This window comes from Triplophysa dalaica, chromosome 2 (genome assembly GCF_015846415.1).
Source record: "Triplophysa dalaica isolate WHDGS20190420 chromosome 2, ASM1584641v1, whole genome shotgun sequence".
NCBI classification, from domain to species: Eukaryota; Metazoa; Chordata; class Actinopteri; order Cypriniformes; family Nemacheilidae; genus Triplophysa; species Triplophysa dalaica.
Genome location: NC_079543.1, coordinates 1,040,887 through 1,068,852, shown reverse-complemented (window position 1 = coordinate 1,068,852; position 27,966 = coordinate 1,040,887). Strand labels below are relative to the sequence as shown.

Here is a 27,966-nt window from a genome sequence, read left to right as displayed (position 1 = left end):
GTTTTCTTATATCTGCCTTTGAATCTTGCTTCTCTAATCAGACAGGTTTTTCAGTTGGGGTTATATTTGCACAGATTTTATCATGTATTAAGAGATGTCAGTATTTTATGGTGTGAGGGAGCGTGGCAAAAGAACATCCTTGGTGCAAAAACGGAGAAAACAGGACTAGGGACCGACTGGAGTGTCACGACTGCAATATAGCATAAATGTTATTTCATCAACTTTATTTTATGAAACCTTGCTACGCATATGGAATAACCGTTTGGTAAAAGCAATAAGTCAAGGGAAGCATTGGATTACAATGCATGTTGTGATCACTAAGGGGGTTAAAGCTGTTATAAAATGCACTGACATTTATTGCTTAAATAAATTAGTATTTTTTTCTAAGAAATTTGGTTTATATTTCATTATTTAAGATGCTTTTGGACAGAAATTTAACTTTTGGCCACTTACGATGTCACATGTTTCTTTTTGAACTTTTCTGGTTGCTAGAAAAGTTCTTCAAAAAAATACTGCAAACATTTAGGCAACTTTCCACGTTATGGTTTTGAATATTTTACCATTCTTAACCATGTAGAGATTTTCAATAAATGATAGTTGATGTTCTTACTGCTTGTTTAGTTTGTTCAGTCTGGATTTGTCATGCATATTTAATTAAAATTGTTGAAATGCTATTTTTTATACAAAACTTCTTTACTGTTTTTTTAATGTTTACATCATTTTAAGTTGTTTTAAGACTGTTGTACAACACTTTTGTCAACGCAAGTTGTTTATATTTGTGCTCTTTAAATAAATTGATTGATTGATTGACACGTTTTTTTGTCTGACTTTTATATATCTGGAGGGTTGAACTACAAGAGAAAATGAGTCTGACACTGTCCGCTGTGTGTCTATGAGTCAACCTGTTCAAATTAATGATAAATCATGGACAAATCAAAGGCAAGTCATTTATATGTCCCTCTCAGTTTAAGTAAAACAACGGATGTGTTTTGTAGGTCCATCTCATCGGCTTGTGTAAACATTGTGGACATGAGTGGAATTTCCTCTCATGTGATTTTGGTTTACATTTAGGTACCCTTTGTAAAGTATTTATAAAATCCTTCCTGACACAGTGAAGAACCTTCCTGCTGATTCAGATGAAGATGAAGAATGAGAAGTATGATCCAGAGAGAGATCCAGAGATCAACAGAGAAGTGATTGTGAAACTGGCTGAAGTGGCTTTCAAACAGCTGATGAAGGGCAATGTGATGTTCTATGAGGAGGATCTGAGAGAGTGTGGGATAGACATCACTGACGCCTCGCTGTATTCTGGCATCTGTACTGAGATCTTTAAGGAGGAATCTGTCATTCATCAGAGGAAGATCTACAGCTTCATACATCTCACCGTTCAAGAGTTCCTCGCTGCGTTCTACTGGTTTCACTGCTGTACATGCAGAACTCTCACAGCGCTTGAAGATTTTCGACCCTTGTATAATATGCTCAAAGGTGCAGTAGATAAAGCTCTTGAGAGTGAAACTGGTCATCTGGATCTTTTCTTGAGATTTCTGTTGGGCATCTCACTGGAGTCCAATCAGAGACTCTTACAGGATCTACTGACACACACAGTGACACATCACAAACCATCAAGAAAACTACTGAATATATCAAAGAGAAGATCAAAGATGGACGTGGTTTCTCAACTGAAAGATCCATCAATCTGTTCTTGTGTCTGTCTGAAGTGAATGATCAGACTCTGTACAGAGAGATTGAGGAGTTTGTGAGATCAGACAAACACTCAGAGAAGAAACTCTCTGCTGCTCACTGTTCAGCAATAGCCTACATGCTTCAGATGTCAGAGGAGGTGATGGATGAGTTTGATCTGAAGAAATACAACACAACACAGGAGGGCAGAAGAAGACTCACACCAGCTGTCAACAACTGCACAAGAGCTCTGTGAGTATTACAGTCATGTTTACAGCTGACAAGTGGAGGTGGGGGATGATGGTGGGGCTTTGGGGTCTTGAGAGCTGCAGAAGTGAAGCACTCCCTCCTTTCCAGTAGCGTTTGTCTTGGTGTGAAGGTGATGAACAGATTAGCTACTAGTGTTGGGCAGAGAGATTTCGAGAAACATTGAAACATTTGAATAAAATGTGCCGTTCAAGGCTCTGCGGTGACCCCTAGTGGTCATTTGCGCGTGTTGGCCTAAAACACATATGTAACAACAATTTAGACATTTGTTGATGAATTACAGTTTGTATGTTTGTGAATCATGAGGGTGCTTGTTTGAATGTGTGGGGGAGTGGTTAGTTCTCTACCTTTGTAGAGTACCGAGGTTCGAGTCTTGGTTGAAACAGTCTTTGAAAAATTTGTCTTTCTTAAATTATTTTTAGTTTTTAATTGCCGATATGTTTGACAACCACTTGAGCCTGGTTTTATAAACTTTAGGCTCTCAATTGTAAATAAAATGGGCTATTTTGACAGTGAAAATGAAGATAGGCCTAGTAAAAGATATCAAACCATGATGTGACACATTTGTACATAAAGACATTTTTATTCAAGAATGTTATTTGCTCTTTTTTCAAAGGACTTCTTTTTTTCCGTCAATTTACATTTACCATAACCATGTACTTCAGTCATGTGTTGTAGGAAATACTTTATTTAAATGCTTTATACTGGGTCTTTGTGAACTAATTATTTTGTAGACATTCTTGTAAAATGAAACGACTTGAAATAATTGGGTGAGTGTGAGGGATTTAAAAAAAAGGTTGTTTTAATATATTTAACATTTTGTTTAGAAAAAAATAAAACAAATATGAGAAATGCCCTTTTTTCCACTTAAGCCCCTCAAAATGTATCTGCACGTCCCTGGTTTACAGTGAAAAGACTGAAAGCTTTTCTAGAATCATTTTATTTTATTTTAGACTTGCTGATCTCACAGTCAAGTCTTGTAGAATCATCGCTTCAGCTCTTCAGTCCTCTGAGTGTCCTCTGAGAGATCTTGATGTGAGTAACAATGATCTTCAGGATTCAGGAGTGAAGCTGATCTCTGATGCTATCAAGAACACAAACTGTCATCTAGAGATACTGAGGTGTGTCTGAGGACTTAAGCACTTCAACAGGAAAGGACCTATAATGCAAGCATTAATGTTTCTTTTTCTTGTAGGTTATCAGGTTGTATGGTGACAGATGAAGGATGTTGTTATTTGGCCTCAGCTCTGAGTTCAAACCCGTCACACCTGAGAGAACTCGACCTGAGCTACAATCACCCACAACACTCAACACTTCAGCTGCTCGCTTATCAAGATGATCCAAACTACACACTCAACAAACTCAAGTATGACACACAACACTTATACTGACACATACTGACGTGTGAGTTATTTACATTTCCTTGTTTACACCCTCAAAATAAAGTTCTATATAGCATTAAAAGTGGTTATTGGCTTGTCATCGTAGGGGAACCACATATATATGCTGTATAGATCCATATTTGGGTGATTCAGTGGTTCTTCAGCGGATCTTTTGGATGACTGAGGTGCTATGTAGAATCGCCAAAGAACCATGTAAGGACTGTACAGATTCTTTATATGGAAACGGTCCTATATAGCACCTCCGTCACCCCAAAAAACCTCTGAAGAACCACTGAAGAACCTCTGAAGAACCCCTGGAGAACCAATGAAGAACCTCTGAAGAACCTCTGAAGCACTATCATATTGTTCTACATAGCACAAAAAGTGGTTCCTCTATGATTACGAGCAAAGAACCACTTTATGTGCTACAAGCATTTAAAGAGTTTATGTGCATTTATGTTTTAGTTTGGAAAACGGAGAGCACTTCAGAATCACCAGGACCGAGAAAATATAGGTTCTTATTAACTAACATGAACATCATTTAGTCCTTTTCGCTGTTCAAGTGTGTCATGATCTTTTGCTCTGATAATTCATTCAGATGTCTGTGATCTCATGCTGGACCCAAACACAGCACACACGTTAATCCGTCTGTCTGAGGAGAACAAAAAGGCGACCAGTGTGAAGGATCCTCAGCCGTATCCTGATCATCCAGACAGATTTGAGAACTTTGTGCAGGTTCTGTGTGGAGAGAGTCTGACTGGAAGCTGTTACTGGGAGACTGAATGGAGCGGTTGGGTTGATATAGCGGTGACGTATAAAGGGATCAGCAGGAAGGCGTCAGATATTGAGGCCTTGGATGAAAGAGTCTGCTAAATGACTAAATGTAATAGTAAACTCTATAACAGGCAATGACACACCCAAGAAAAAATAACATGGAATCAATTCTGCTTAGCTTGTTTCTGTTTCAACACATGATTATAAAAACTAGGTAAAGTCTTTGCATAAAAAGCAAAGGTCAAGATCAACTAAAAGCAAACACTCATCTCTATAATGGTGACTCAACATGTAGGGTGACCACCTGCTAATAAGCCAAAGGGGGGACAAGGGGTATGTTTCTGAGGGACAATGTGGGACACTGCCTGGCGCGGCGGTGCCCCCATCCCCCGGACAGACTCACAGATAGTGGTTTACCCATTTCTAGCACATACCACCGTACATGGTATATTAATAATGCCCTATTCCCCTAAACATGTGTAATTGCTGATGTATTCTCATGAATAGGCCAGCCAATGTATATTTTTTTACATAAAGATTCACAATATTTGGAACATTCAATGAATTGATAAATGCACTTCCACTTACGATTTACTTTAGCTATTTTATTTTCCCAGTCTTTCTTGTACCCACACCTTCTCTTTTTAATTAATGGCTCAGACCAGTGGCCTTGTTAGGCCCTTTTTAGGGGAGCTAAAGCCCCCCTAAAGTTCTAGCTCAGCCCCCCCCTAAAATATTGTGTGTAATGTAATCTGTACAAGAATTTGAGATCGCTTTATAGCCCCCATTAAAACTCTTATTATGAAAACGGCGTTAGGCTGCGTTATTTAGCGCATTCTTCAGTTCACACACGTCAGCACATTGGAGTTAACGTCATAAGCAGTAACGTTATAAGGTGTGTTCATTAACATGACATCTGCATTTTTGCCATTCTTTGTTATAAATGCATCTTAATATGATGTGCGATGATATGATTAATATGATCTTAAGCGATACAAGACCATTTCCCATTCACTGTTAAAAAGTTTTATGTGCGTTCACCCCTCGTTAACGATTTGTTAACTTTACCTCAAGGCAAATGAAAGAACTAAACACCAATGACGTCATACTTCCACGATCAAGATGATATTGTAGCGCACAGAAAGTGTCATTAATGATGATGTGCTATAGTTATAGAGAGTTGACGGTAGTTTTGACAGGACGGCAGATAAGAGTTACTGTAGATCAGCCTGGTGCGGCAGTGTTATTCATTGTTCTGAGTTCTGAGGAAATAAAAGTGTACAGAAGCTCTATGTCGTTTTTCAGACGCTTCAGTATTTTTATCATTAATTGAAAACATATTGTGGAGGTAATAGATGAACACACACACTGTAAAAAATGTTACGTAATTTTTACGGAAAAATACCGGCAGCTGTGGTTACCAGTAAAATTCCGTAAAAAATACAGGAAAAGAATGTAAACAGCTTTGCAGTTTAAAACTTCAGGACACAAACTTCAAACTGTGAATGAACTTAATACATTTGAGCTTTTTATATTAACAACATTTCTTTATAGAAAATGAAAACTTGGTCCAAATGCATAAAAGTGATAACATTACATTTACTTAATTTATTTCTTTGTAATTCATTATAAAAGTCACTTTTAAACAAATCAACATGCAAGCTTGACATCAGAATATCTTTGCCTGACCGTGAGTTAAACACAGACTCAACTCTTCAGCTTAGTGGTGACCCACAAAACATTTAATATCAGAAAAGAAAAGAGAAAATACAAATTCCGTAGTTTTTACGGAAAAATACCGGCAGCTGTGGTTACCAGCAAACTACCGTAAAATTACGGGAACATCCTGTTTTTATTCATCCAATCAATTCACAGTGGAAAACATGACCCACACCCACTATTCATTTTGTGAATACTGAAGACGATCATTACTTCTGCTTCACAGGGACTGCAGCATAACAGCCATGACTTGATGCTTCATTGGTTTATTTAAAGTCACCGTTTTTATGATCAGGGTTTGCTTTAGTTGGTCTCTTTCAGCCGTCACACATAAGTTTACAGTTATCTTTGGGCTACAATGACATTTTTTAAACATAGTTTTGCAGCAAATCACATCAAATGAAAGTGTGATTAGGTATTTACTCTTTATCTGGGATGTTGTTTAATTACTTATTGTATTTTTTGTTACAAACGCCTCAATGAATCTACTTTTAAAATTCACTTTTTATGCAACAATCAATCTAAAAAGTAATTGAACTGTTAAAAAGCTTGCATTTGTTCTTTGACTCAGACATCAAGAATCAGTGTATGAATCTCAACAGTGGTGACTAACAAATGAAAAGCTTACAGCCGCAATGCATGCTGGGAGTCATTGATGAGTTTTGTGCTTTGATGATACCAAGAATGCATTGCGTTTATCTTTAGAGGGTTTTTCTGTTGTCACCATTGTTGAGACAAACTGTTATATTCTAGATATCTGCTAGAACATTTATCACGTGTTAGATGTGCTGTTAAAGACATTCAGTATATTAATTAATATCATTCAATAACATAAATGAGTACAATAAGTAACTTTAAAGCACTACCTAAACTCTTGAACATGTACTTACTCACCAACACAAATTATTTAATGCGTTAGCTTTATCTGAGCTTTCCACACACCTGTGTCAGTGTGTTTCAACTCATAGATGTCAATACTGGGGAAAGACTTCTTCACATGGAACGCAAAGGGTCAAGACCACAACTAAAGCAAACACTCTTCACCATAATGGTGACTCAACAAAACCATCAACATGTAAACTTGTGTTCATTTTCAATTAGAACTTTTGTAGACGTGCAACATAAATAAAGTGACAGTGGTGTCAGAAGTGAAGGTGATAAAAGTGTTTGGGAGTTTGAAAGAACCTCCTTGTGAAAACTTTGGAATTTCACTGTTGATTTCCCAGAGAATTTGACAGTGTTATCCGTGTTTTTATGGACGTTTTTTGACAACAGTTTTCTCTGTGAAAACTACAGAATTTTACTGTTAATTTCACAGCATTTTTTACAGGGTTTTTCCGTAAAAACAATGGAATTTTTGCTGTTAATTTTACAGACAATTTTACAGTGTTTCTCCGTATTTTTTACGGACACTTTCTGATAACAGGTTTTTTGTGTGAAAACAACAGGATTTTACCGTTAATTTCACAGGCATTTTTTACAGTGCAGTCAAGCAGAGAGTGACAGCGCTAGTGCTCATCAGAATGAATGGCAGGGAAACATATTAAGTTATTTATACTAAATAATGATTCAGCAGTTGATTGTGACATTTTATTTTATGGATTTGTGACTGTTGTTGTCACTTTGAAATATAAATGTTGCAGATTAACCGATTAATGTGATATTCATTTGAATAACAATAACTGTATTTATGCTTTTCTGCATATTCTTTCTTAATTCTTTATTTTAGTAACGTATACAATATGTGGTGATTAGAGTGTGGATCTCTCTCTGTATATATCCTCATTGGAGGCGGAGCCCCCCTAATATTGAAAACCTAGAATCGCCCCTGGCTCAGACTCAGTCTCTTTCTCCATTTTTCAAATTGGAGCGCGCATCTAAAAGTTCCTTCTTAGTGTGTGAATGTGCTCGCGCTGTCATGACAACAACGGAACAACCTAGTCAGCAGTTCAACTGAGGGGTGGGTGTGGCAACAGTAGCGTGCTGAACTGTCAAGTAATGTTCGTTTGGTTGTCTGGGGCTCGAGGATATAGAGCGACCAACTTTTTTTTGAGCAAGCATTGATTATGCGTGACACGGTCTCAATTTGCGGGACGCATGAATTGGGCTTCAAACGCTGTGCGCGCACGCGCTACGCGGGACGGGTGGTCACCCTATCAACATGTAAACTTGTGTTAATTCCCAATAAGAACTTTTGTAGACGTACAACAGAAATAAAGTGACAGTGGTGTCTGTAAGGGAAGCTGGTAATAGTGTTTGTGAGATGAAAAAAAGGATGGAATTTTACTGTTAGTTTCACAGTGTTTTCCAGTATTTTTGTGGACATCTCCTGAAGAAAAAAAACGGCCATTTCCCAGCAAGCGGGAAGGTTTGCGAAAGAACCTCAAGTCAGGAAATCAAACCTGGGTCGCCAAATGTGCGACCATGCCACATGTCCATCGGTTCAGTAGCATTTTGTTTTTTCTTATGTCTATCAGAGGAGCAGTACCAATAGATCAAAGTCATGATGTTATTTGCTTCAAGTGTTTTTTCCCTATTTTAGTAAAAAGCATTGAATTGGTTGTGTGTTTCATATTGTGTCTTTGTGTAAAGCTGCTTTGCAGAAGTGTAAACTGTGAAAAGCGCTATACAAATAAATGTGAATCAAATTTCCTTCAGCACTACTTTATTCTCAGTTCATACACTCTGTGGTGTGCACTCATATACACACTGAGCAGTGTTGACTGTAAACCCTTGGGATTTTGTTGTGTAACCAGTCTTAAGGATTTTCGAAAAACACAGCTTCATACATTTACACATGTGGCACACGCTTTTCTCCCAAGCGACTTACATTGCATTGTTCTATACATTTTGTTCTGACTATGTGCAATCCCTTGGGGTCGAACTCATTATAATGGAGTTGGTAGAGCCATTCTCTAATCACTGAGCCACAGGAAATCTCAAGGAAAGCTTCCAAGTCTACCTTTGTCGAGTCCGGGGTAAAGTCTAAGTCCTTATCAGTTAAGTCTGAGTCCAAAGGGGGCCAAATTGGATTTAAATTCAAGTCTATTAAGATAACGTATCACATAAAGTATCTGCCAACCTCATATTAATCCAGAGTGCCCATAAAGTAGAATTGCATATGTCGTATCTTCGAAAAGTATTTGGTTTGATCACATTTACAGTTTTTCTCAGTCGCTTTGGTGCATTTCTCACATCACTATTAACATTTGCACAACATTTAGTTCAACCTCCACAACATTAAGTCATTTGTGCACATCATAGTAGCAGTTTCTCAGTCCTTCCAACAAATTGCAAATGCTTTTGGACATGCATCATTTGCTTTCATACAACTCTCTGCTGTTTTATAACATTATCATTTGCTTATGTCATGTCAGTCAAAATTAACTAAACTTGTGAATGCTGAATAGTCATTCCATATAAAACGAATAGTCCTCATTTTATTGCTTGAGTCATTACATACAAAAATGTTGAACTAGTTGTCAAAATCTACATAATCCCTGAGAATGAGAGGGATGTAACTGGAGACCATCTGTATAAACATGATGTTGTTCGTGATAATGTGCGTTTTTACCACTCAGATGTGTCAGACAGTGGTTTGCAGCACATGCTAGTGGAATATCTCCCTCCCTACTCACCATTCCTAAATCCAATAGAGGAATTTCTCTTCCTGGAGGTGGAAGGTATAAGGAGATAATTTCCTAGCTGCATTGCAAGAGATGATATTCGCTGTGATGTAGATGAAACTATGTGGCCAGACACAGAGGAACCTCTGGATGTGCATGAATGATTTACAGTACTATGTATGTTGTATTTTCAGTTCCAATATGTACTGCAATATTGTTTACAGTTGTGCACAGCTCTACCCAAAGGGAGTTTATGTTTGTTGTAAATAAGGGTGTATTTATTATTTTGCACAATGCTGTGAACAAATTAGAACTGCAAAGAGCATATGCAGTAAAAATGTGAAGCATACATATTCAGTGTCTTGTACTCAGATACCTCACTAAATACAGTAATGTCTAACTTTACTGTAGTTTTCAAATGGCTGTGCAAATAGTATATAGTGCCGTATTGAACCTTTTTCAGGAAGTGACACCAAAATCTGACTTTTTTGCATTGGAAAACCTTTACAGAGTAAACAGTCATAATGAAAACATGACACACCGATTTGATTATCTTGTTGATAAACAGTGGTATCAGGACTTTTCATCTTGATGACACTGACACTTTCATTGACATGAATACTTGCTTTTGAGGAATGAGCTATCCATTTTGAGCAAGTTACACGCTTTTGCAGGTTATCAACTAGGTTTTGCAGTTTGTACTAATTGTTTTGAGAAATGCATTAACTGTTGTGCAAATGTAAATAGTGATGTGAGAAATGCACCAAAGCGACTGAGAAAAACTGTATAAAAGACAGAGACCGCACCATCTATTAGTTTCAAACGATCCCCAAATACAGCTTTATTTACACCATTTATATAACATCTATCACTGAAATGCAATGACAAAACAGACACACCTAAACTTCACAATGGCAAGAGTAACGAGCTGCAGTGCAGACACTCTTGACGCAGCGCAGACAGTCTTGATGGTAAGCGTGTATCACTCGTTGGTTGGCTCTTGAGCGGGCTCTTTCGCCATTGACTTGCTTTTGTTAAATAAAAGCTATGGGACCCCTGTGACGAAACAGGGAGAAAAACTTTCCGAAACAAGTTGGGGGGTCGCAAGGCTGCGTAGGATGGGTAGCAAGATGATTTCCAGGTTATTTTTTATTACAGTTTTTTCCAACTGCTTACACACGTTTTCAAAACTATGTCACCTTTTCTCAAAACTCTACACACAATTCCCAAAACTGCACACAAAAAATGCAAAATGCCTCATATCTCCTTCAAAATTTAACACTGCATTCAAAATACCATAAACACATGTCAGGATGAAGCATTTGCATCAAATGGCAAACATTTCTTTCATAAAAGTGAATGTTTCGATATACCAAGTAAACACTGTTGTTCTAAATTTAAAGCTCTTCGGTCTTTCATGTGCTTATATCTACATTTTGATACAATGTTCTACAGTGTCTGCTGAGGGGAAACAAGTACACTGTAAACACAAATGCAACGTAGATACAGAAAATATATATTAGGCCAAACATTACTGTTTTATACAGTAGCATTCAACAAAATCAAAGACATATATAAACCAAAAGTATATTCTTCAGAATTGTGTATGTGGGGTCCCGGAGGGGCAGTCCAGAAATTGGTGGAGGAGCAGCCATCATTGCTGAGCTACGCTTCATCGCTTCTTCGGGCTGGGGCTGGCCACAATACTTCGTCCACATCACTAGAAACATTTTCTCTTGCCAAACATCGAGGGAAGTATCTCCTAGCATGGCGTATTCAACCTTGGACAGAGGCAAACTCTATGTCCCCACATGCGTCCTCCATTGCCTGGAGAAGCGCCATGCAGGCATAGGGTTGGCGATCATAGACTTTCCAGCGCCTGGCTGAGAAGAATTCCTCTATGGGATTTAGAAAAGGTGAATATGGGGGTACGTACAAAACTACAAATTGCTGATGGGTGGTAAACCAGTTTTGGACCAGAACAGCACGGTGAAAACTAACATTGTCCCATGTAACCACAAATCTAGCATGCTCTTGATCTGGATCAGGGACAAGCATTGTGTACAAACTGTAGTACAGCATGATAACCAACCTCATTCATTCAAGGCAGTGCAATACAGTTTTTTCTTATGGCTTACACACGTTTTCAAAACTATGTCACCTTTTCTCAAAACTCTAAACACAATTCCCAAAAATGAACACACAAAATGCAAAATGCCTCACATCTCCTTCAAAATGTAACACTGCATTCAAAATACCATAAACACATGTCAGAATGAAGCATTTGCATCAAATGGCAAACACTTCTTTCATAATACTGAATAGTTTCGATATACCATGTAAACACTGTTGTTCTTAATTTAAAGCTCTTTGGTCTTTCATGGGTTTATATCTATATTTCAATACAATGTTCAACAGTGAAAGTAATCCGCTGAGAGTGGTAACAAGTACACTGTAAACACAATTGCAATGTACCAACAGAAAATATTTATTAGGCCAAAGATTACTGTTTTATACAGTAGAATTCAACAAAACCATAAACATCTGTAAACAAGCGTCTTCGTCCTCCATGATATCTTTGCCTTTCCACTCTGTACAGAATTGAAACACAGTATGTGTTCAGCATAGGAACTTCAAACAACTTACAACACAAACTGTAGTACAGCATGATAACAAACCTCATTCATTCAATGCAGTGCAGTAAATGGATGGTTTAGAATTACAAATGTTTATGCAATACTATGTAGTAATGGGTATTTTTACTGTACATTACTTTATAGCTAAAATAGTCATTAGATAGTTCCACACCTGTTCTCATTTCTGAAAGTTTGAATGATTGACGCCACTGTAAATCGACTCAAGTTGGGCTGGACTCTCATTCCAGCCTCTCTCATGGTCAAACCGTGGTTGATCACAAGATCAACAAGTGTTGCCCTAATCTTATCAAAGATGGCTCTCCTTCCTTCTCTTCTTTGCCCTCGTCCTCTTCTTCCTCTTCCTCCTCTTCTTCCTCTTCCTCCTACTCCTCTTGCTCTCTGTCCATTGTTGGCATGCATTGTTCAAAACAGGTGATCTGACCTTTGATCTATTTATAGGCCATTACTACAGTAAAGCAGTGATTGGATAAGCAATTAGTGTTTCCACATGTGAGGAGTGTGTGTGTGACCTGGTGAAGAAGTGTAGCATTTTGACTGGTTGTGTTTGGAAAAGGAAAGCAAGTCACTTCCTGTTAGATTTTTGTGTTTTAGGTAGATAATTGTGTGTAATGTTTTGAAAAAAGTGTTTTATGCAATGAACGCTGAGTCAAAGGCTGAGAAATAGCTTGTGGTTTTGGAGATTTTGTGTGTAGTTTTGCACTTTGGGTGAGAGGTTTCAAAAATCATGTGACATGAAAAGATTTTGTGTGTAAGCAGTTGGAAAAAACTGTATTAGAAGTGTAACAAAACATTCAAATATTAGTTCAGTTAAAAATAAAACCAGGCAAATAAAAAGCCATCAGCATTAGAAATTCCCTTCCCTCGATCATGACACCTGAGGTGATGACCTCACAATAACGACATTAGCAGCCATGTAAGGTTAGCAGCTTGCCTGACAATGTTAAACATGAAACCTGGGAATCGATCAAAGTTCATAATCATAAATGACTTGAGAATAATCTATAGTTGTCATACACGTGATGCGCAGGAATACACCCTGCCCACTAGAACAGATCAAGGATTTCCGTATACCCACTAGAACAGATCAAGGATTTCCGTAAACCCACTAAAGATCAAGGATTTCCATAAAAAAACGTGAGGATTTTTGGACCATTGGTGCAACCGGGAGATATGAAACAACAGGAGATGATGAAAGGCAAGCTTTTAATCTACACTATATTAATGTTTTTGTAAACCTGCCCCTGCAGTTACAGGCGCTTCAGGTGACACTGCAGCAGGTGTTACAGAAAATGAGCCGACGAGGCTGATGCTACACTGTACGCAGGGTCATCCTCCATCACCTTAGAGTCCCGGGGTAACAATCTTGTTTCTCTGTTTGACTGTGTTGTCCCACTTTTAAAACCACTGAGTATTCTTTAATAAAATGAGCATATTTGTTATCTTTAAAATAACTGTACAGGGATTGTTGGCACATTGAATTGTATCTAACTAGCCAACTTCACAAACATTAGTGTGATGAATCAATAAATGAGGGCGAAAGGGAGATATATCTTATTCTACATCATATGTAATTGCAGGTGGTGAGAACTGGCCAGCCTTGTGAAAGTCAGTCTAGAGACACTGCCAGCAAACAAAGCTTACTTGATAAAACTGCTCAAATGTTCATTGTTGATTATTATTCAGTATTTAAGAATCAATGTCAAAATTAGGCACAACTTACACTCATAAGTGTGACCCAGTGTGTGAAAACTAGTTATTAGTGACGAGCAGAGTTTGATTTTAACCATTTATTTCAATATGATTTGACATGGTCTTAGTCAGTCAAGATCAAACTAAATCAAAATGTAAAGATTAGACCATGGGTGTCCAATATCGGTCGTGGAGGGCCACAGTCCGGCAGATTTTATTATTGTCAGGATGAAGACAACAGAGAGAAACACAACACCAAATACACAAACAAACAATATTGGACACTGAACAAAGGAGCAGGATATGTATAAATAGTCCACAGGGGATGAAGGGCAGGTGTGGGGATGAGGAGACATGGATGTGGGAATTCCTTGGGTATAACACGGGAGAAACAGAAGGGAAACGTGACAACCATAGAGAAAAAAGATGACATTTTCACATACAATGAATAAGTTAGGTTTATATTTTCAAGTGTAAATGGTCTGTTAAATATCATCAGCATGGAACATTGAAACGAAATAAATGGTTTTAAAGTAAAAAAGAAAAGAGAGAAAAATAAAGAAGAAATAAACAAGCATGAGGGCAAGAAATTCATTTATCCATCAGTAACAAATGAAAGTGTTTACAAACTGAAATCATATTGTGAACGAGGCTGAATAAAACAGGCGAATCATTCGCTCTTCCAGTTTCTCATTCACGCTTAAGGACCGTCTCGCTTTTCTCTTCTTTTTAAGTTTTCTCTTATAAAAACACTTTTTTTGAAGCTTGTGCGTGTGCGTGTGTGAGCGCAGAAGAAAGGTTGCAGCTGGCTGTCTGAGTAATGACAAGTCTATGCTGAAGCCCCTTGAGATGTCAGTGAACTTCACGAAGAACCTCCATCACCACCTCCCTTGCCATTCTCAATGTCACTTTGGTAGAACAGTTTTTTTTAGGCAGCTCATCTCGCACATCCAACAGTACCTGCCTGTTTGAAAGAGCAATACTCTAGTGCAGAGGATCCAATACGTTTTTTACGCATAATCGCATAATTCACACATAGTATATACAGTTTTGTTACACAATACCTAAATTGCATATCGATAATTAACTGTCCCTCTTACATCTAATGTAAATTATTTATTTTCATTTTTGATGCATTTTATTTTTATTCTATATATTTTTCCCATATCCCGTGTTTGTCTGTACTGTAATTTTTATCCGTAGACCTGATACCACTGCACTTTGCTCGTCTGTCTTATTCTGATTGTTTTTCCTGATTCATTATAATATTAAAAGCAAAGTATAACGTCACATTTCGATGTACCATACTATATACTAGCTATTATGGTGCTTGTGGCTATTTGCATGTCCATTTAAAGACATGTTGACATCTATACTGTAGCAGTTTTATGTTATGGACGCATTAAGTTATGGGAACATTAGGAAAATACTATCCAATGGGCATGTACTATGAAAATACTTTACAGAAGGATTGTTCTATGAAAGTATAACATTGTGGAGAACAAGAAACGAGGAGACAAGAGACGAAAATGCGTCGAGTCAGTTTAATATCCACTTTAATATTCCTCGCGCCGAACAGCGAGCGAGATCAAAACAACCACACACGTAAAAACCGGAACAACACTAAACTGACTCCTCCCTCCCTTAAAGGTACAGTACCCTGGTGAATGTCTCATAATAAACATAATACTTGTGGTTCGCCACACAGGCCCCCCCAGAATTCACCCTTAATAAAACATAGGACTCTATACATGATAACAAAACAGGAAACAGATTTGACAGTTTTTAGGAAAGTCAACGTACAGTCGGGCGAATAAGGCGGCCATAACGGCTTCGCTTAACAGGAGAAGGGCGAAGGGCCAGGGGCAGGGCAGGGGCCGAGGCTGCCGAAGGGGGGCGCCCTCGCCGTGGAGGCTGGGCCAGCTGAAGTGGTGCACCAATATCAAGATGAGCAGGCTTGAGACGGTCTATCGCCACCCGCTCAGGCCTGCCCCCCATATCCACAACGAAGTTCTTAGACCCCCCCACCAGGACACGGAAGGGTCCATCGTAGGGGGGCTGCAGCGGGGTACGATGGCCATCGTGGCGGATGAAAACATACTTGGCCGACAGTAAATCCTTAGGCACGTAGGACTTTGGGAGGCCATGGTGAGATGTGGGAATGGGAACAAAAGCATCAGCAATGTCCCGGGCCCCAGTACGATGAGAGGCCACTGACCACCGGGCCGCGGCATCAGGAAGAAATTCCCCCGGAACGCGCAAAGGCTGTCCGTACACAAGCTCGGCCGATGAGGCTTGAAGATCTTCTTTCGGCGCAGAGCGAAGGCCAAGCATGACCCATGGGAGGCGGTCAGCCCAGTCGCAGCTCGTAAGGCTGGCCCTTAGCGCGGCCTTCATGTCGCGATGAAACCGCTCACAAAGTCCATTGCTCTGTGGGTTATAGGCCGTGGTACGGTGGACCTTCACCCCCAGGACCTCGGCGACCGCAGTCCAAAGCTCAGATGTGAACTGTGGACCTCGGTCTGAGGAGAGGTCGGATGGTGTGCCAAAACGGGCCACCCAAGCCATAATGAATGCCCGGGCCACATCAGATGAAGTAATTGAAGACAGGGGAACCACTTCAGGCCATCTGGTGGTCCTGTCCACCATGGTGAGGAGGTAGGTGTAACCACGGGAGGGGGGAAGTGGGCCCACCAGATCCACATTCACATGATCAAAACGTCTCTCTGGCACTTTGAACGGTGCCAAAGGGGCCTTGGTATGCCGGGTCACCTTTGCTCGCTGGCACGCCACACAGGCAGCCGCCCAGGCCCTGACGTCCCTCCGCAGGCCTGGCCAGACAAACTTGGCCCCCACCAGCTTTGTAGAGGCCTTCACCCCTGGGTGGGAAAGGCTGTGGATGGCGTCAAAAACCTTACGCCTCCAGCCAGCAGGTACCATAGGGCGCGGTTGTCCAGTGGAGACATCGCAGAGCAGTGTAGCGTTGGCCGTGTCAAAAACCACATCCTCCATGAGCAACACCGTAGGGGCCGTCCTGTAGGCTTGCACCTCAGCGTCCGTGGTCTGATCCACAGCCATCGTAGCGTAGTCAAGGCCTAAATGGACGGACCCAGCAACAGCCCGGGAAAGGCAGTCTCTGACCTCCCTGTCAAAGGTGCTGTATTTCCTCTCGTTGTCACGGAGCTTCCTGCTGAAAAAGGCCAGCGGCTGCCAGGCTCCACCCACCCACTGTTCACACACAGCCCCCACGGCGTAATCCGAAGCGTCCGAAGTAAGAGCAACAGGGGCGGTCGGAGACGGGTGCGCCAGCAGAGCAGCGTTGGCCAGCGCGGTTTTGGCAGCATCAAAGGCATGAGTCATCTCTGGGGACCAATCCAACATGTCCGCCGGCCTTCAACCCCGCAAGGCGTCGTATAAGGGTCGCATGAGTTGAGCCGCATGGGGAAGGAAACGGTTATAGAAGTTCACCATACCCAGAAACTCCTGCAAGGACTTCACAGTCCGTGGGCGTGGGAAACTGGCAATGGTGTCCACCTTGGCAGGGAGGGAAACGGCCCCTTGCGGGGTGACGTGGTGGCCGAGGAAAGTAATGGATGACCGGCCAAACTCACACTTAGCCGGGTTGAGGATGAGACCATGCTCATTGAGTCGGCCGAATAGCTGCCTGAGATGCGTCAGGTGGGCGTCTGCGGACGCGCTGGCCACGAGAATGTCGTCCAAGTAAACAAATAAGAATGGCATATCCCTCAACACAGAGTCCATGAGGCGCTGAAACGTCTGCGCTGCGCCCTTGAGGCCGAAAGGCATCCGAAGGAATTCAAAAAGGCCAAAGGGTGTGATGACTGCTGTCTTTGGGACATCCTGTGGATGGACAGGCACCTGGTGGTAACCGCGCACAAGGTCCACCTTGGAAAAGATGGTGGCACCAGCTAGGTGAGCGGAGAAATCCTGTATGTGCGGCACTGGGTACCGGTCGGGAGTACTCAGATAGCAGGCGTTGATACAAGTCCCCGGTAGCAAGCGTGTTCGACAGACAAAGCGCCCCCACCCCTCCAAGCGTACAGGGGTATGAAGCAAAAGACAGGGCGTCGATTAGGCGGCAGTTTGTAACATCCACCAACAGACTGTAAGCGCAAAGGAAATCTGCCCCCAGGAGTGACGTAGACACGGCGGCCATTACAAAATCCCAGCCGAAACGCCGCCCGCCGAAACACACTTCCACATACCTTGTACCATAGGTACGAATGGGTGTGCCGTTGGCAGCGTCCATCGGGGGGCCGTGCCCGCCAACCATAGTGTCCACAGCTGTCGCCAGCAGGATGCTGCGTTGAGCCCCAGAATCAACCAGCAGCCGCCGGCCAGACAAGGTGTCAGTGATGAATAACAGCTTGCAGTCACGGCCAGCGCCCATTGCTGTTAATGAGCGCCAGCCCTGGCTTTTCCCTGGGCTCTGAAACTGCAAGGTTGGCGACACTGCTTGGCCTTGGCCCCAAACCTGGAATGGTAATAACACCAACCGTCCTCACGCTGTCGGCGGGCCGTCACGGCAGCTGCAGTGTCCAGGTCATCCTCCGTGGGGCCAAACGGGGCAGCGGCGTGCTGGGGAGGCAACAGTGCATGGACAAACTGCTGCCGGTTGGCGAGAAAAATCCTGTCTGCCTCCACAGCCAGCGCCCGGTAGTCTCTCGAGGAAGGTAGGCTGGAACTGGCCAGCGCGGTGCGCACAGGAACTGGGAGCTGCCGCAGAAAAATGTGGGCAAAAAGGAAAGAAGGATCCGCGGCGCCCAGTACAGCTAGCATCCTCTCCATTAACTCGGACGGCTTGCTGTCGCCAAGGCCGTTCAGAGACAGCAGGCGGTCTGCTTTATCCAGCTCCGACAGTTCAAAAAGTTTCAAGAGGAATGTTTTGAGTGCGTCGTATTTTCGGTCAACCGGAGGTGCCTCTAACAGCGGCATAGCCCTGGCTGTGGTCGAGGCATCCAGTGCTGCTACCACGTGGAAATATTTTGTAACGTCCTGCGTTATTCCTCTCAGCTGAAACTGAGCCTCGATATGCTGAAACCACGGCCGTGGGTTGTGCTGCCAAAAGTCCGGTAATTTTACGGTGGCGGCGCAGGTAGCACCAACGTTAGCAGCGCCGCTAGCAGCGCCGCTAGCAGCCGCATTTTCAATACCTTCGTGTTGTGACATAAGTCAGCTGTATCCAACACGCGTCGGGGTCACCAATTGTGGAGAACAAGAAACGAGGAGACAAGGGACGAAAATGCGTCGAGTCAGTTTAATATCCACTTTAATATTCCTCGCGCCGAACAGCGAGCGAGATCAAAACAACCACACACGTAAAAACCGGAACAACACTAAACTGACTCCTCCCTCCCTTAAAGGTACACTACCCTGGTGAATGTCTCATAATAAACATAATACTTGTGGTTCGCCACAACATCGTGATATGACATATCACAATAACATTTAAAAATCTCAACATCTTCCAAAATAATTCTGTCTATTTGATGTCACTGAGGATTACGGAAGAGTATTAGGGCCAAGGAATATAAAATTAATAAAACCATGTCGAGATTAAAGTCATTACAATGAGAGATTAAACCTGCAGTTTTTCGAAATAAAATGTCGAGAATAAACTCAATACATTTCGAAAATAAAGTCATTGTTTTTCGTGAGAAATATCGTTACATTTTGAGAAAAGAACTCAAAATAAAATTGAGAATTAACTTCCAATACTTTGAGAATAAAATTGTGGTTCTTCAGTAACAAAGAAAGAATATCAGCTTTAGCTTATTTTAACAGAATAATAGTTGGTTCAACAGTCTAGTTTGCCTGATATACTCTCTTTTGTCCACCATGAAATGACAACCAGTGATCAAATAAAAGGTTATAGCTGGCTTCACCAAGGCGCTATTCATCGAGGTTTCGTGTTTTCCCTTGTTGATCCTCAAGGTGTGGAATATCACCGAAGAAGACGTTTGAGAAGTCACCAGTACAATTGTGCTGGCCCGAATGCACTCTGGCACATGGACAGTTATGATAAACTAAAAACCATGCGACAAACGTGAAAGCACATAAACTCCATAACACAACATATAAAAAGCAACAACCAAAAAACTACAGTGTGCCCCTCTTTGACCACATGCACAGTTTATGTTTTTGAAGAAGCCGAACATGTTACAATCTGTACAACTGTTTCACAGTCCTGCTCTCGCCTGAGTCATGTGATGCATTACGTTGCATTTAAGGAACATTACACACAGCTTACTATTTAAACACAGTGTAGACTATTTATAATCAACAGCTTTCTTGAAACACTACATTTAATCACATTTTTAAATCTGCATGAACTTAACAATAGTCATTAAAACACATCTTGAGACATTTACAGTTATTATGTTTTACAAAGCTACTTGTAACGCCAATTAGATTTAAATTGAAAACTTTCATTCAAAATCTGACATGAATTTTCAAGTTGAATTTTTGCAGTGCAGTGGATCTGAAGTCATCTTGTTTAATAAGCTACTGAAGCATTTTCATCAAGTGCTAACATTCTGATTTTACAGTTCAAAGGGAAAGGCCGTGTCTCAAGGTGCTGTTTACTGGTCTGTGTCTGGGAATGATGTGTTTCTTGGTGAGTTGAGAATCTGCACATGTACTGTAAATTGCTATTTATGTTTCCAAAGAAATCCCAAGCATGTGAAGATCACCACTGGTCAAGACATCTTCCCACATTTCCTATAATTCATATGTCAGTGTTTGAAGGACTCAACTGTTGGCTCTCCATATTTTGTAGGTTATGTGGTCTTGTTTGGGTGAAGAAAAAGAGAAACAACCTCCACACAGCCTTTTGTTTCAGCACTTTGCAAAACTTCACAACTCCACAAACTCCGTCACCTCTCCTGCTGACAGTGTCTTAGAAATCCCTTCAGAAGAGTCTGAGTCACTCACAAGCTCATTTTACTCTGAATTTGGAATCAGTTCAGAACGTTACTCCAGTTTACAGCAGGATCTCTACTGGGCCGGACCAGACAGATCCATTACAAATGTGTCCGTGAGTACAAGTCCAGCTCACTCCACATTCATCATCCAGAACCTGAAAGACAGCTACCAACCAGGAGAGGAGATTTCTGTTAGGATCCAGGCCAGAGATTTTAACAATAATTCCAAACCTTATGGAGGAGACTTCTTTCAAGCCAAGCTGTTCTCATCTAAAAAGGTACTGCGTCTCTATCACAGTACATAGTCATACATCTTTCTGTAGTATATCTGGTTGTTTAAGATGTTCTTGTGTCACAGGCCAGTGTGTTTGGGGAGGTGATGGACTTGCTCAACGGCTCTTACTCGGTGCGTTTTCTTCTGCCGTGGGTGGGACAGGCACAGGTGGCTGTGCGTCTGATCCACTCCAGTGAAGCTGTGCAGGTCCTCAAGCATCACAGAGACACTGATTCTGACAGAGTTTTCTTCAATGGATATTTTGAAGGACCAGGACCGGATGGGACCAGACTTAAGGAAAACGTGAAGTGTAATGTGAAGTGGGACAAGAATGGACTGGAGAACAAGGGAACTGGAGACTGCTGCTGTGAATACAAAGATTCTCGTAGTGGAGAAGAATGGCGCTGCCAGAAACCCAAATCTCTGCCATGCAGCGCCCGTGTGTATCACTCCATGGGAGGATATATCAAAAGTGTGACTGCCACAGAAGCAAAGTTTATGTGAGATACTTTTTTTAAGATAACATTGTATTTAACATTTTGGTCATTATCTTGTTTCTTGTGTGTAATGTGATCAAACAATGGGGAGAAATATTGATGCTTTAAATCATTTCTTTGCCAGGCAGCAAACCAACAAAGGTGTTAATGGGCAAAACAGCATCTTAATTATTCGTCCCTCTAATGAAAGTGCAGGAATTGGTACGTTGGCCTTTGAAATACGATGTGTAAGATTTAATTTAATGTATTTCAAATACAATTTAAACATTTTTTCTCCATCCTGCAGATTTAAGAGAGAAATGTCGCCCTGGTTTGCACTCACCAGTTCCAGCTGGCTTTTACCTGAATGATGTGTGGACTTCCTTCGTCTGTAAAACTCGTCAATTTGCCCCCAAAACAACAACAAAATGCCTAAAAGACAAACACATCTACATGATGGGAGATTCTACTTTGAGACAGTGGTTTGAGTTCTTGCTGAAAGCTGTACCAAGTGAGTTCAAATTGTCATGGTACGGGAAATGAGAGAACCCAAATACAGGCAGTGAATATTAACTAAAAACATAGAACAACAACCGACGAGGGGGTAAAACAATAATTCAAGGGAAAAAAAGAACAGGAAAACAGGTACGCAGACAAATTGACACTAGACTAGTACTAGGATAACTCACTGACAGGAAACACGATGCAACGTCTTCAAGAACACAGGATGCGAGTACTGGAACACGGCACTCTAACAAGGAATCCAAACATTCAATATATTCAAACAGGACGAACAAGAACAAACAAGCACAGGACAGAGAATACAAGGGCATTAAATAGGGAGCCGAACAAAGGATAATTAACAATAGGCAGGTGTGGGTAATGAAACACTGAAGGGAAGCTAACGTGGAAACGAGAGGGGCGGGGCCATAGACGAGACACGAGAAAAAACATGGCATGACAATATATAAACACAGCCATGTCTATCTCACACTAAACAGGTGGTACTATCATGGTTCTACCCCAAGGCTGGAAAAGCCTGAACAGAAATGACAGAACCATGACACAAATACCAAAAACAAATGTCTTCCATGTTGTTTTACAACAGTTCTTTCTGGTTCTCAAATCTGATTGGCTTGAGCCATGCGATATTCCACCAGGATCACAACGTGGAACTGACTGTTGGAGAACTGTCACTCAGACATGGGAAAGCTGTAAATTTGGGACAGATCATGAGAATTGTACCTTTGAATCAGGGTGTGTTCGGCTTTTTAACAATTGAAACCCTCATAAATGGTGGCCAGTTCCATGGTGATCAAACCTGAGCTTTGCATAGCAGGGGCGCCCTCCTCCCTGAGTCGGGCCTAAGCCTGACCCCATACCTTCTGTCTTTACCTTGCTGCCCAGATGGGATCCTTACACTTGATCCAGAGCCAGTTACTGCTTCTTTCGGCAGCTGGTGATATGGATTTGATGGCCTGTTTGCGAGAGCGGCCCTTCACCCCTATTTTCCTCAGATAAACTTGTGGTAGATGTTGCAACAAATCCCCTGCATCCCACCTCTACTTTGAAGATGATGGTCAACCAGCCATTCTGGGATGCTTCAGCTGGCAATTTGGAATATTGTTCTTTTTCCTCCTCTTTTTTCCTAGAGTAATGACTGCATACCTTGTTTACCCTCCTCTTGGAGGGTTTTACCGTGGGTTCTGAACTGGTGGGGGGCATTAGTGAGCGGTTCAGGTTGATATTCTTTGAGCTCAGCAAGGGTCCTTCCGCTTAATACATATCCACTGGCTGCTTCTTTCGTCTACTTCAGAGACTGAACTAATTGTCTAACGCAGAGCCTGTCCATGGATGCCAAGGTCTTTCAGGAGTCTGATGGTGGAAGAAGCCACAAAACCTCTGCATCCCACTTCAACCAGATAAACTTTGGCTTTCCATCCTCGTTGTTGAGCGTCTTCTGCCAGTTCTAATTAGCGCAGTTCCTTGCAGAATTTATGGTTGAAGGAAGTAGTTCCAAAGTTCCTTTGAAAACCAGAGGGTATTAAAGACACTCCTATGTTGTTTCTGATTTATCTACACACGTGTGCCTTCGAACTGTTGTATAAATGCAATATCGCTCTCGTAGTTGTGTACACAGTGTAGTGCTCTTATACGACTATGAGAGCGATATTGCATTAGTATATTAGTTTGGTATGATTAGAATTGAACCTGAACATGTTGTTTTCACTGCAGGTTTGAAGCAGATGAATCTGCACGTTCAGTATCAGGCAGGACCTCTTCTGGCAGTGGATGTGAAGAACAACATTGACTTGCACTGGAGAGCTCACGGTGTTCCTCTGCGGTGCCGGAAAACTGAAATAGCTAATCTGCACTACATCAGTAATGAGATTGAGGATCTGGCTGGAGGACCTCACACTGTCATTGTCTTTAATCTGGGACCACACTTCACCACATACCCTCTGGATTTCTTCACCCGCAGAGTGTTGAGGATCCGCAAAGCTGTTGTAGATTTATTACAGCGAGCACCAGCAACTGCTGTGGTCATCAAAACTGTCAATACTGGCTATAAGGTAAGAAGTGTTCACATACAAGATGTAATGTCTTTGTTTTTTACACAGATTAAAGGTTGATGTTGTCCCTCTGGTGGTTTTCTGTCTTTGTAATAGGACGTGTTTGGCAGTGACTGGTATTCTCTTCAGTTGGACAGAATTCTGCGGTGGGCTTTTCAGGATGTTGGTGTTTATATTTTGGACGTATGGCAAATGACAGCCTGTCACTACAACCGAGAGAACATTCATCCAGGGCCAGTCATCATCAAAAATGAGATGGACATTTTTCTATCTTTCATTTGCCCTGAATGAATAAACATTATTTGACAATTAACAATTGGCTTTTCACCAACAACTACTTGTCATGATTCGTCATTTCCTAGTCATGGTTTTCTCAGTCTGGTGGCAGAATCGTGACAGACCCAGGTGTTTTGGTGAGAAATAGATGGCATAGTGTATGTCATGCGCTTTCTCGTTTCTCGCCAGTGTCCCCGCACCTCTCGTTCCCTCATTTGCTTCCATTAGTGTTTCATCCTCAACACTGGTTCCCTTGTTAATTATCCTTTGTGAGTTTCCCCTTTAAAATGTACTTGTGTCTATTGTCTTGTGCTCGTTCGTTTTGTATGTTTGCTATGTGTACCTTGTTACCTGGCTTGAAAACCCTGCATTACGATTGCCTTGCCTTACCCTGCCCATTGGACTTACCTACACCACTGTGTTACCCCTCGTGGGAAGTGTTTTGTTCAAGTCTCTATATTGGTTGTATTCTTGTTTAGTTGCCGTATTTCCCTATTGTGGGTTTTTATTTTGTGCTTTATAAATTATTGCTTTTTCATTAACCCCTTCACCTGGGTTCTTCTCCTTTCCTTCTTCCTCACCTGAGACCCCTGATCACACTCGCACCTGAACCTCATCCCCATCGACACATGCTTTGTGTTTTATATGTATCATCTAGTACCGACCCAGAAGTTATTATTTACCTGTGGACTTACAATAAACTTTTATAAGGTATTTGTGGTGTGGCTCGTCTTGCGTCCAGTAACTGTTCTGACATGTGAAGATTTTTCTTGTCTATGCTAGAATATCTTTCCATATTCTTCACAGAACGGTTTGGCAAAATATTAGATCCATTATCACTAAATTTAATTCATTGTGTATCATAACCATAGCAAAATAAGGATCTTTAGGATTCACAACCATTCCATTTTGTAAAAGTACATTTTTACTCATTCAAATATTTTTCCCTTTTTATATACTTGGAAAAATGTGAGCGCTATAACTGTAGCATTTATTTTTCTTATTTTATTCCAAATTATTACAGTTTTAAGCAAATATTTTTTTTTCCCCAAACAACAAAGATCTTAAGACTATTCTGTCTAAAATCTCCACTCTAAATCTAAATTTCTTTTGGGTTTACTTTGTAATTCTCATCTGTAATGTCTACAAATATTATAAACGACACAGGCAAAAACCAGAGGTGTGGATTCAGTGGTTCTGTTTGCCTGTTGTGCAGAGAACTTCCGTGGTTTCCTTGAGATAAGAGCACCTCTCCCCCTTTAAGGAGAACACTGACTGGCACATAGGGAAATGAGCATTGCCTTTAAAATCATTTTATTCTGCCATCGTTTTGTCCAAATTGATCAACATATTATTAAAGTTTCACATCCTTTATTTCCAAACTAAGTGCGACGTAACTTGCTTTTTCAAAACTATAAATAGCCTTTATTAACCAATTCTTACTGCTTTAAGGAAAATGTGAAATGTTCCTAACGGTTAAAGCAAGATTTTTGTCTCTCTAATCCTTTTCCATGTCTCCACTAAAGAACCAGCAACCACTTGCTTTGCAAATCATTCGTATTTATTTTAATGCTTTATGTCCATACAAATGATGCAAAAACTACCCAGCAGTTTTATTTTTATTTTTTACACCTTTATTCCTTTCATTTTGCCTGTGTTGTTTAAATTATCAAAGGTCCATTGCCCCAAATCCTATGCCTACAATATATCAGCAATTAATGTCTCTCAAACAATCATAAAATTTAATTCCCTGTTCACCTGACCATAACTTATAGTAATCCATTTGCTCACCTGTTCTCCAGGCGAGTATTACTATGAGGACAACTCATCCTCCATTCACAAGACTCCTATGATCTCTACGGCTGTTTTCAAACTGGTAGTTTATAACAGGTGTAAGATATTGTCAGTGATTAAACTATGAGATCCATCTGAACCATGGTTCTGCTTTTAGATCAATCTTTACCATGAATATTCTTAAAAACGTCCATGAGTAAATTCTCACGTTATTTCTTATTTTCATTATTATAATTTTTTTTTGATATTCTATCAACCTGTCTGGATTCTATTTAATTATTTGATAATCGTTTACAATCTGCTTGATCTTTTATCATTAAATAACTATCAGCTCTAATAGCAACTCTCTCACTATTTATCCTTAAATGTCCTTCAACTCAATTGATTCATTTAATATCCTATATGAGGAAACTTTTGTTAACTCCTCTAATCTGAATCTGTTTAACATTATCCAGATATCTCTGACTTAACCACTTTTGTCTGCATATCTTCACATGTTTTATTGTTCCTAGAATAATTGTAAATGTTTGTGTATTTGTTCCATTCCATTCTATTTTCTACCGCTTACCTCGGGTCACGGGGAGCCTGTGCCTATCTCAGGAGTCATCGGGCATCAAGGCAGGATACACCCTGGATGGAGTGCCAACCCATCGCAGGGCACACACACTCACGAAACCGGAGTACCCGGAGGAAACCCCCGAGGCACGGGGAGAACATACAAACTCCTTGTGTATTTATACTTATCATAAATAATTGTTGCTACTTTTAAACTCCTGTTCTGAGTTTTCTTGCCTTGTGGACAGGACTTGACAGTACCATGTCGTGTGTGTGTGTGTGTTATGTCTTGTGTGGAGACACGTGTCGTATGTCTTCCATGTAGCTCCGCCCCCTTGTTTCCTAGTTAGCTTTCCTTGAGTGTTCATCCCTATTACCTGGTCCTTGTTAATTATCCTGTGTTTGTTCCTCATATATTCTCCTCATGTCTCATTGTCATGTGCTTGGTCATTGTTTGTACTACTTTGTGTTGTGTGTAGCCGTTTTGCCTTGCTGTGTCCTCTTTGAATTACCCTGGCTTGTGTTGCCCTGGCTTGTGTTGCCCTGGCTTGTGTTGCCCTGGCTTGTGTTGCCCTGGCTTGTGTTGCCCTGGCTTGTGTTGCCCTGGCATGTGTTGCCCTGGCTTGTGTTGCCCTGCCCTGTGTTGCCCTGCCCTGTGCTACCCTGCCTTGTGCTGCCCTGCCTTGTGCAAGTCTAGTTTCTTGTTTTACCCCCCTGGTGGGAAGTCTTTGTTTGTTTTATTCTACTATAGTTTAGTTTTCCCCCATCGTGGATGTTTTGTTTGTCATTATAATAAATTCATTTGTTAACCCCCTTATCCCCGTGTCTGCCTGCAATTGGGTTCTTCCTCCAATACGGTTCATGACAAAACAGTATCATTATGAAAATTGTGGCGAGAGTAAAGCAATCAATAGCTTATTTACATATGTAATACAGTACATTTTTACTCTTTTATCCATAGAATTTTCCATCAATTTTTTCTGTAATTTCGTGATAAATGCCCTTCCTTATGGAACTTATCAGAGAGAATCCACTTGTACATCACGAGTGGCTGTGGCAACTTAAAACTCCATAATCTACCCCAATAACTTAATTGTTCATTCCAATCTTTTTTCTATATTCACGACTTGCGACTGGTCAGGTGAAGAAACATAATCTTTTATTTTTAGTAATCTCTACCATAAATGGTACAATACTGGGCCGATCCAAGACGTCTTGGGCCCTTTTGCAAACCTTTGTGAGGGGCCCTTGTCATAATAGTCAAAATTAGATGAGCATTA

At 41.0% G+C, this 27,966-nt stretch overlaps 2 protein-coding genes across 2 annotated transcripts; both read left to right on the top strand.

The window, feature by feature from the left end:
* The first annotated feature begins 1,136 nt into the window (after nucleotides 1-1,136).
* LOC130435499 (ribonuclease inhibitor-like) lies at nucleotides 1,137-8,474 on the top strand. The gene is made up of 6 exons (XM_056766183.1): nucleotides 1,137-1,485; nucleotides 1,719-1,932; nucleotides 2,901-3,068; nucleotides 3,143-3,313; nucleotides 3,795-3,843; nucleotides 3,928-8,474. The coding sequence occupies exons 1-5, from the start codon at nucleotides 1,137-1,139 to the stop codon at nucleotides 3,841-3,843; spliced, it is 951 nt and encodes a 316-aa protein (XP_056622161.1). The 3' UTR covers nucleotides 3,928-8,474.
* Nucleotides 8,475-20,367: 11,893 nt separating this feature from the next.
* LOC130437424 (NXPE family member 3-like) lies at nucleotides 20,368-24,352 on the top strand. Its single transcript, XM_056768820.1, has 7 exons — nucleotides 20,368-20,431; nucleotides 20,594-21,016; nucleotides 21,097-21,512; nucleotides 21,634-21,710; nucleotides 21,796-21,999; nucleotides 23,724-24,061; nucleotides 24,158-24,352. The coding sequence occupies exons 1-7, from the start codon at nucleotides 20,417-20,419 to the stop codon at nucleotides 24,350-24,352; spliced, it is 1,668 nt and encodes a 555-aa protein (XP_056624798.1). The 5' UTR covers nucleotides 20,368-20,416.
* The last annotated feature ends 3,614 nt before the right edge of the window (nucleotides 24,353-27,966 follow it).

Excerpts from the sequence above, each read along its gene's own strand:
- LOC130435499 (XM_056766183.1), top strand. The coding sequence starts at position 1,137 with ATGAAGATGAAGAATGAGAAGTATGATCCAGAGAGAGATCCAGAGATC. Across the intron at positions 1,933-2,900 it reads AACAACTGCACAAGAGCTCT|ACTTGCTGATCTCACAGTCA; the intron begins GTGAGTATTACA and ends ATTTTATTTTAG. Across the intron at positions 3,314-3,794 it reads TACACACTCAACAAACTCAA|TTTGGAAAACGGAGAGCACT; the intron begins GTATGACACACA and ends TTTATGTTTTAG.
- LOC130437424 (XM_056768820.1), top strand. Across the intron at positions 21,017-21,096 it reads AGCTGTTCTCATCTAAAAAG|GCCAGTGTGTTTGGGGAGGT; the intron begins GTACTGCGTCTC and ends CTTGTGTCACAG. Across the intron at positions 24,062-24,157 it reads CTGTCAATACTGGCTATAAG|GACGTGTTTGGCAGTGACTG; the intron begins GTAAGAAGTGTT and ends TCTTTGTAATAG.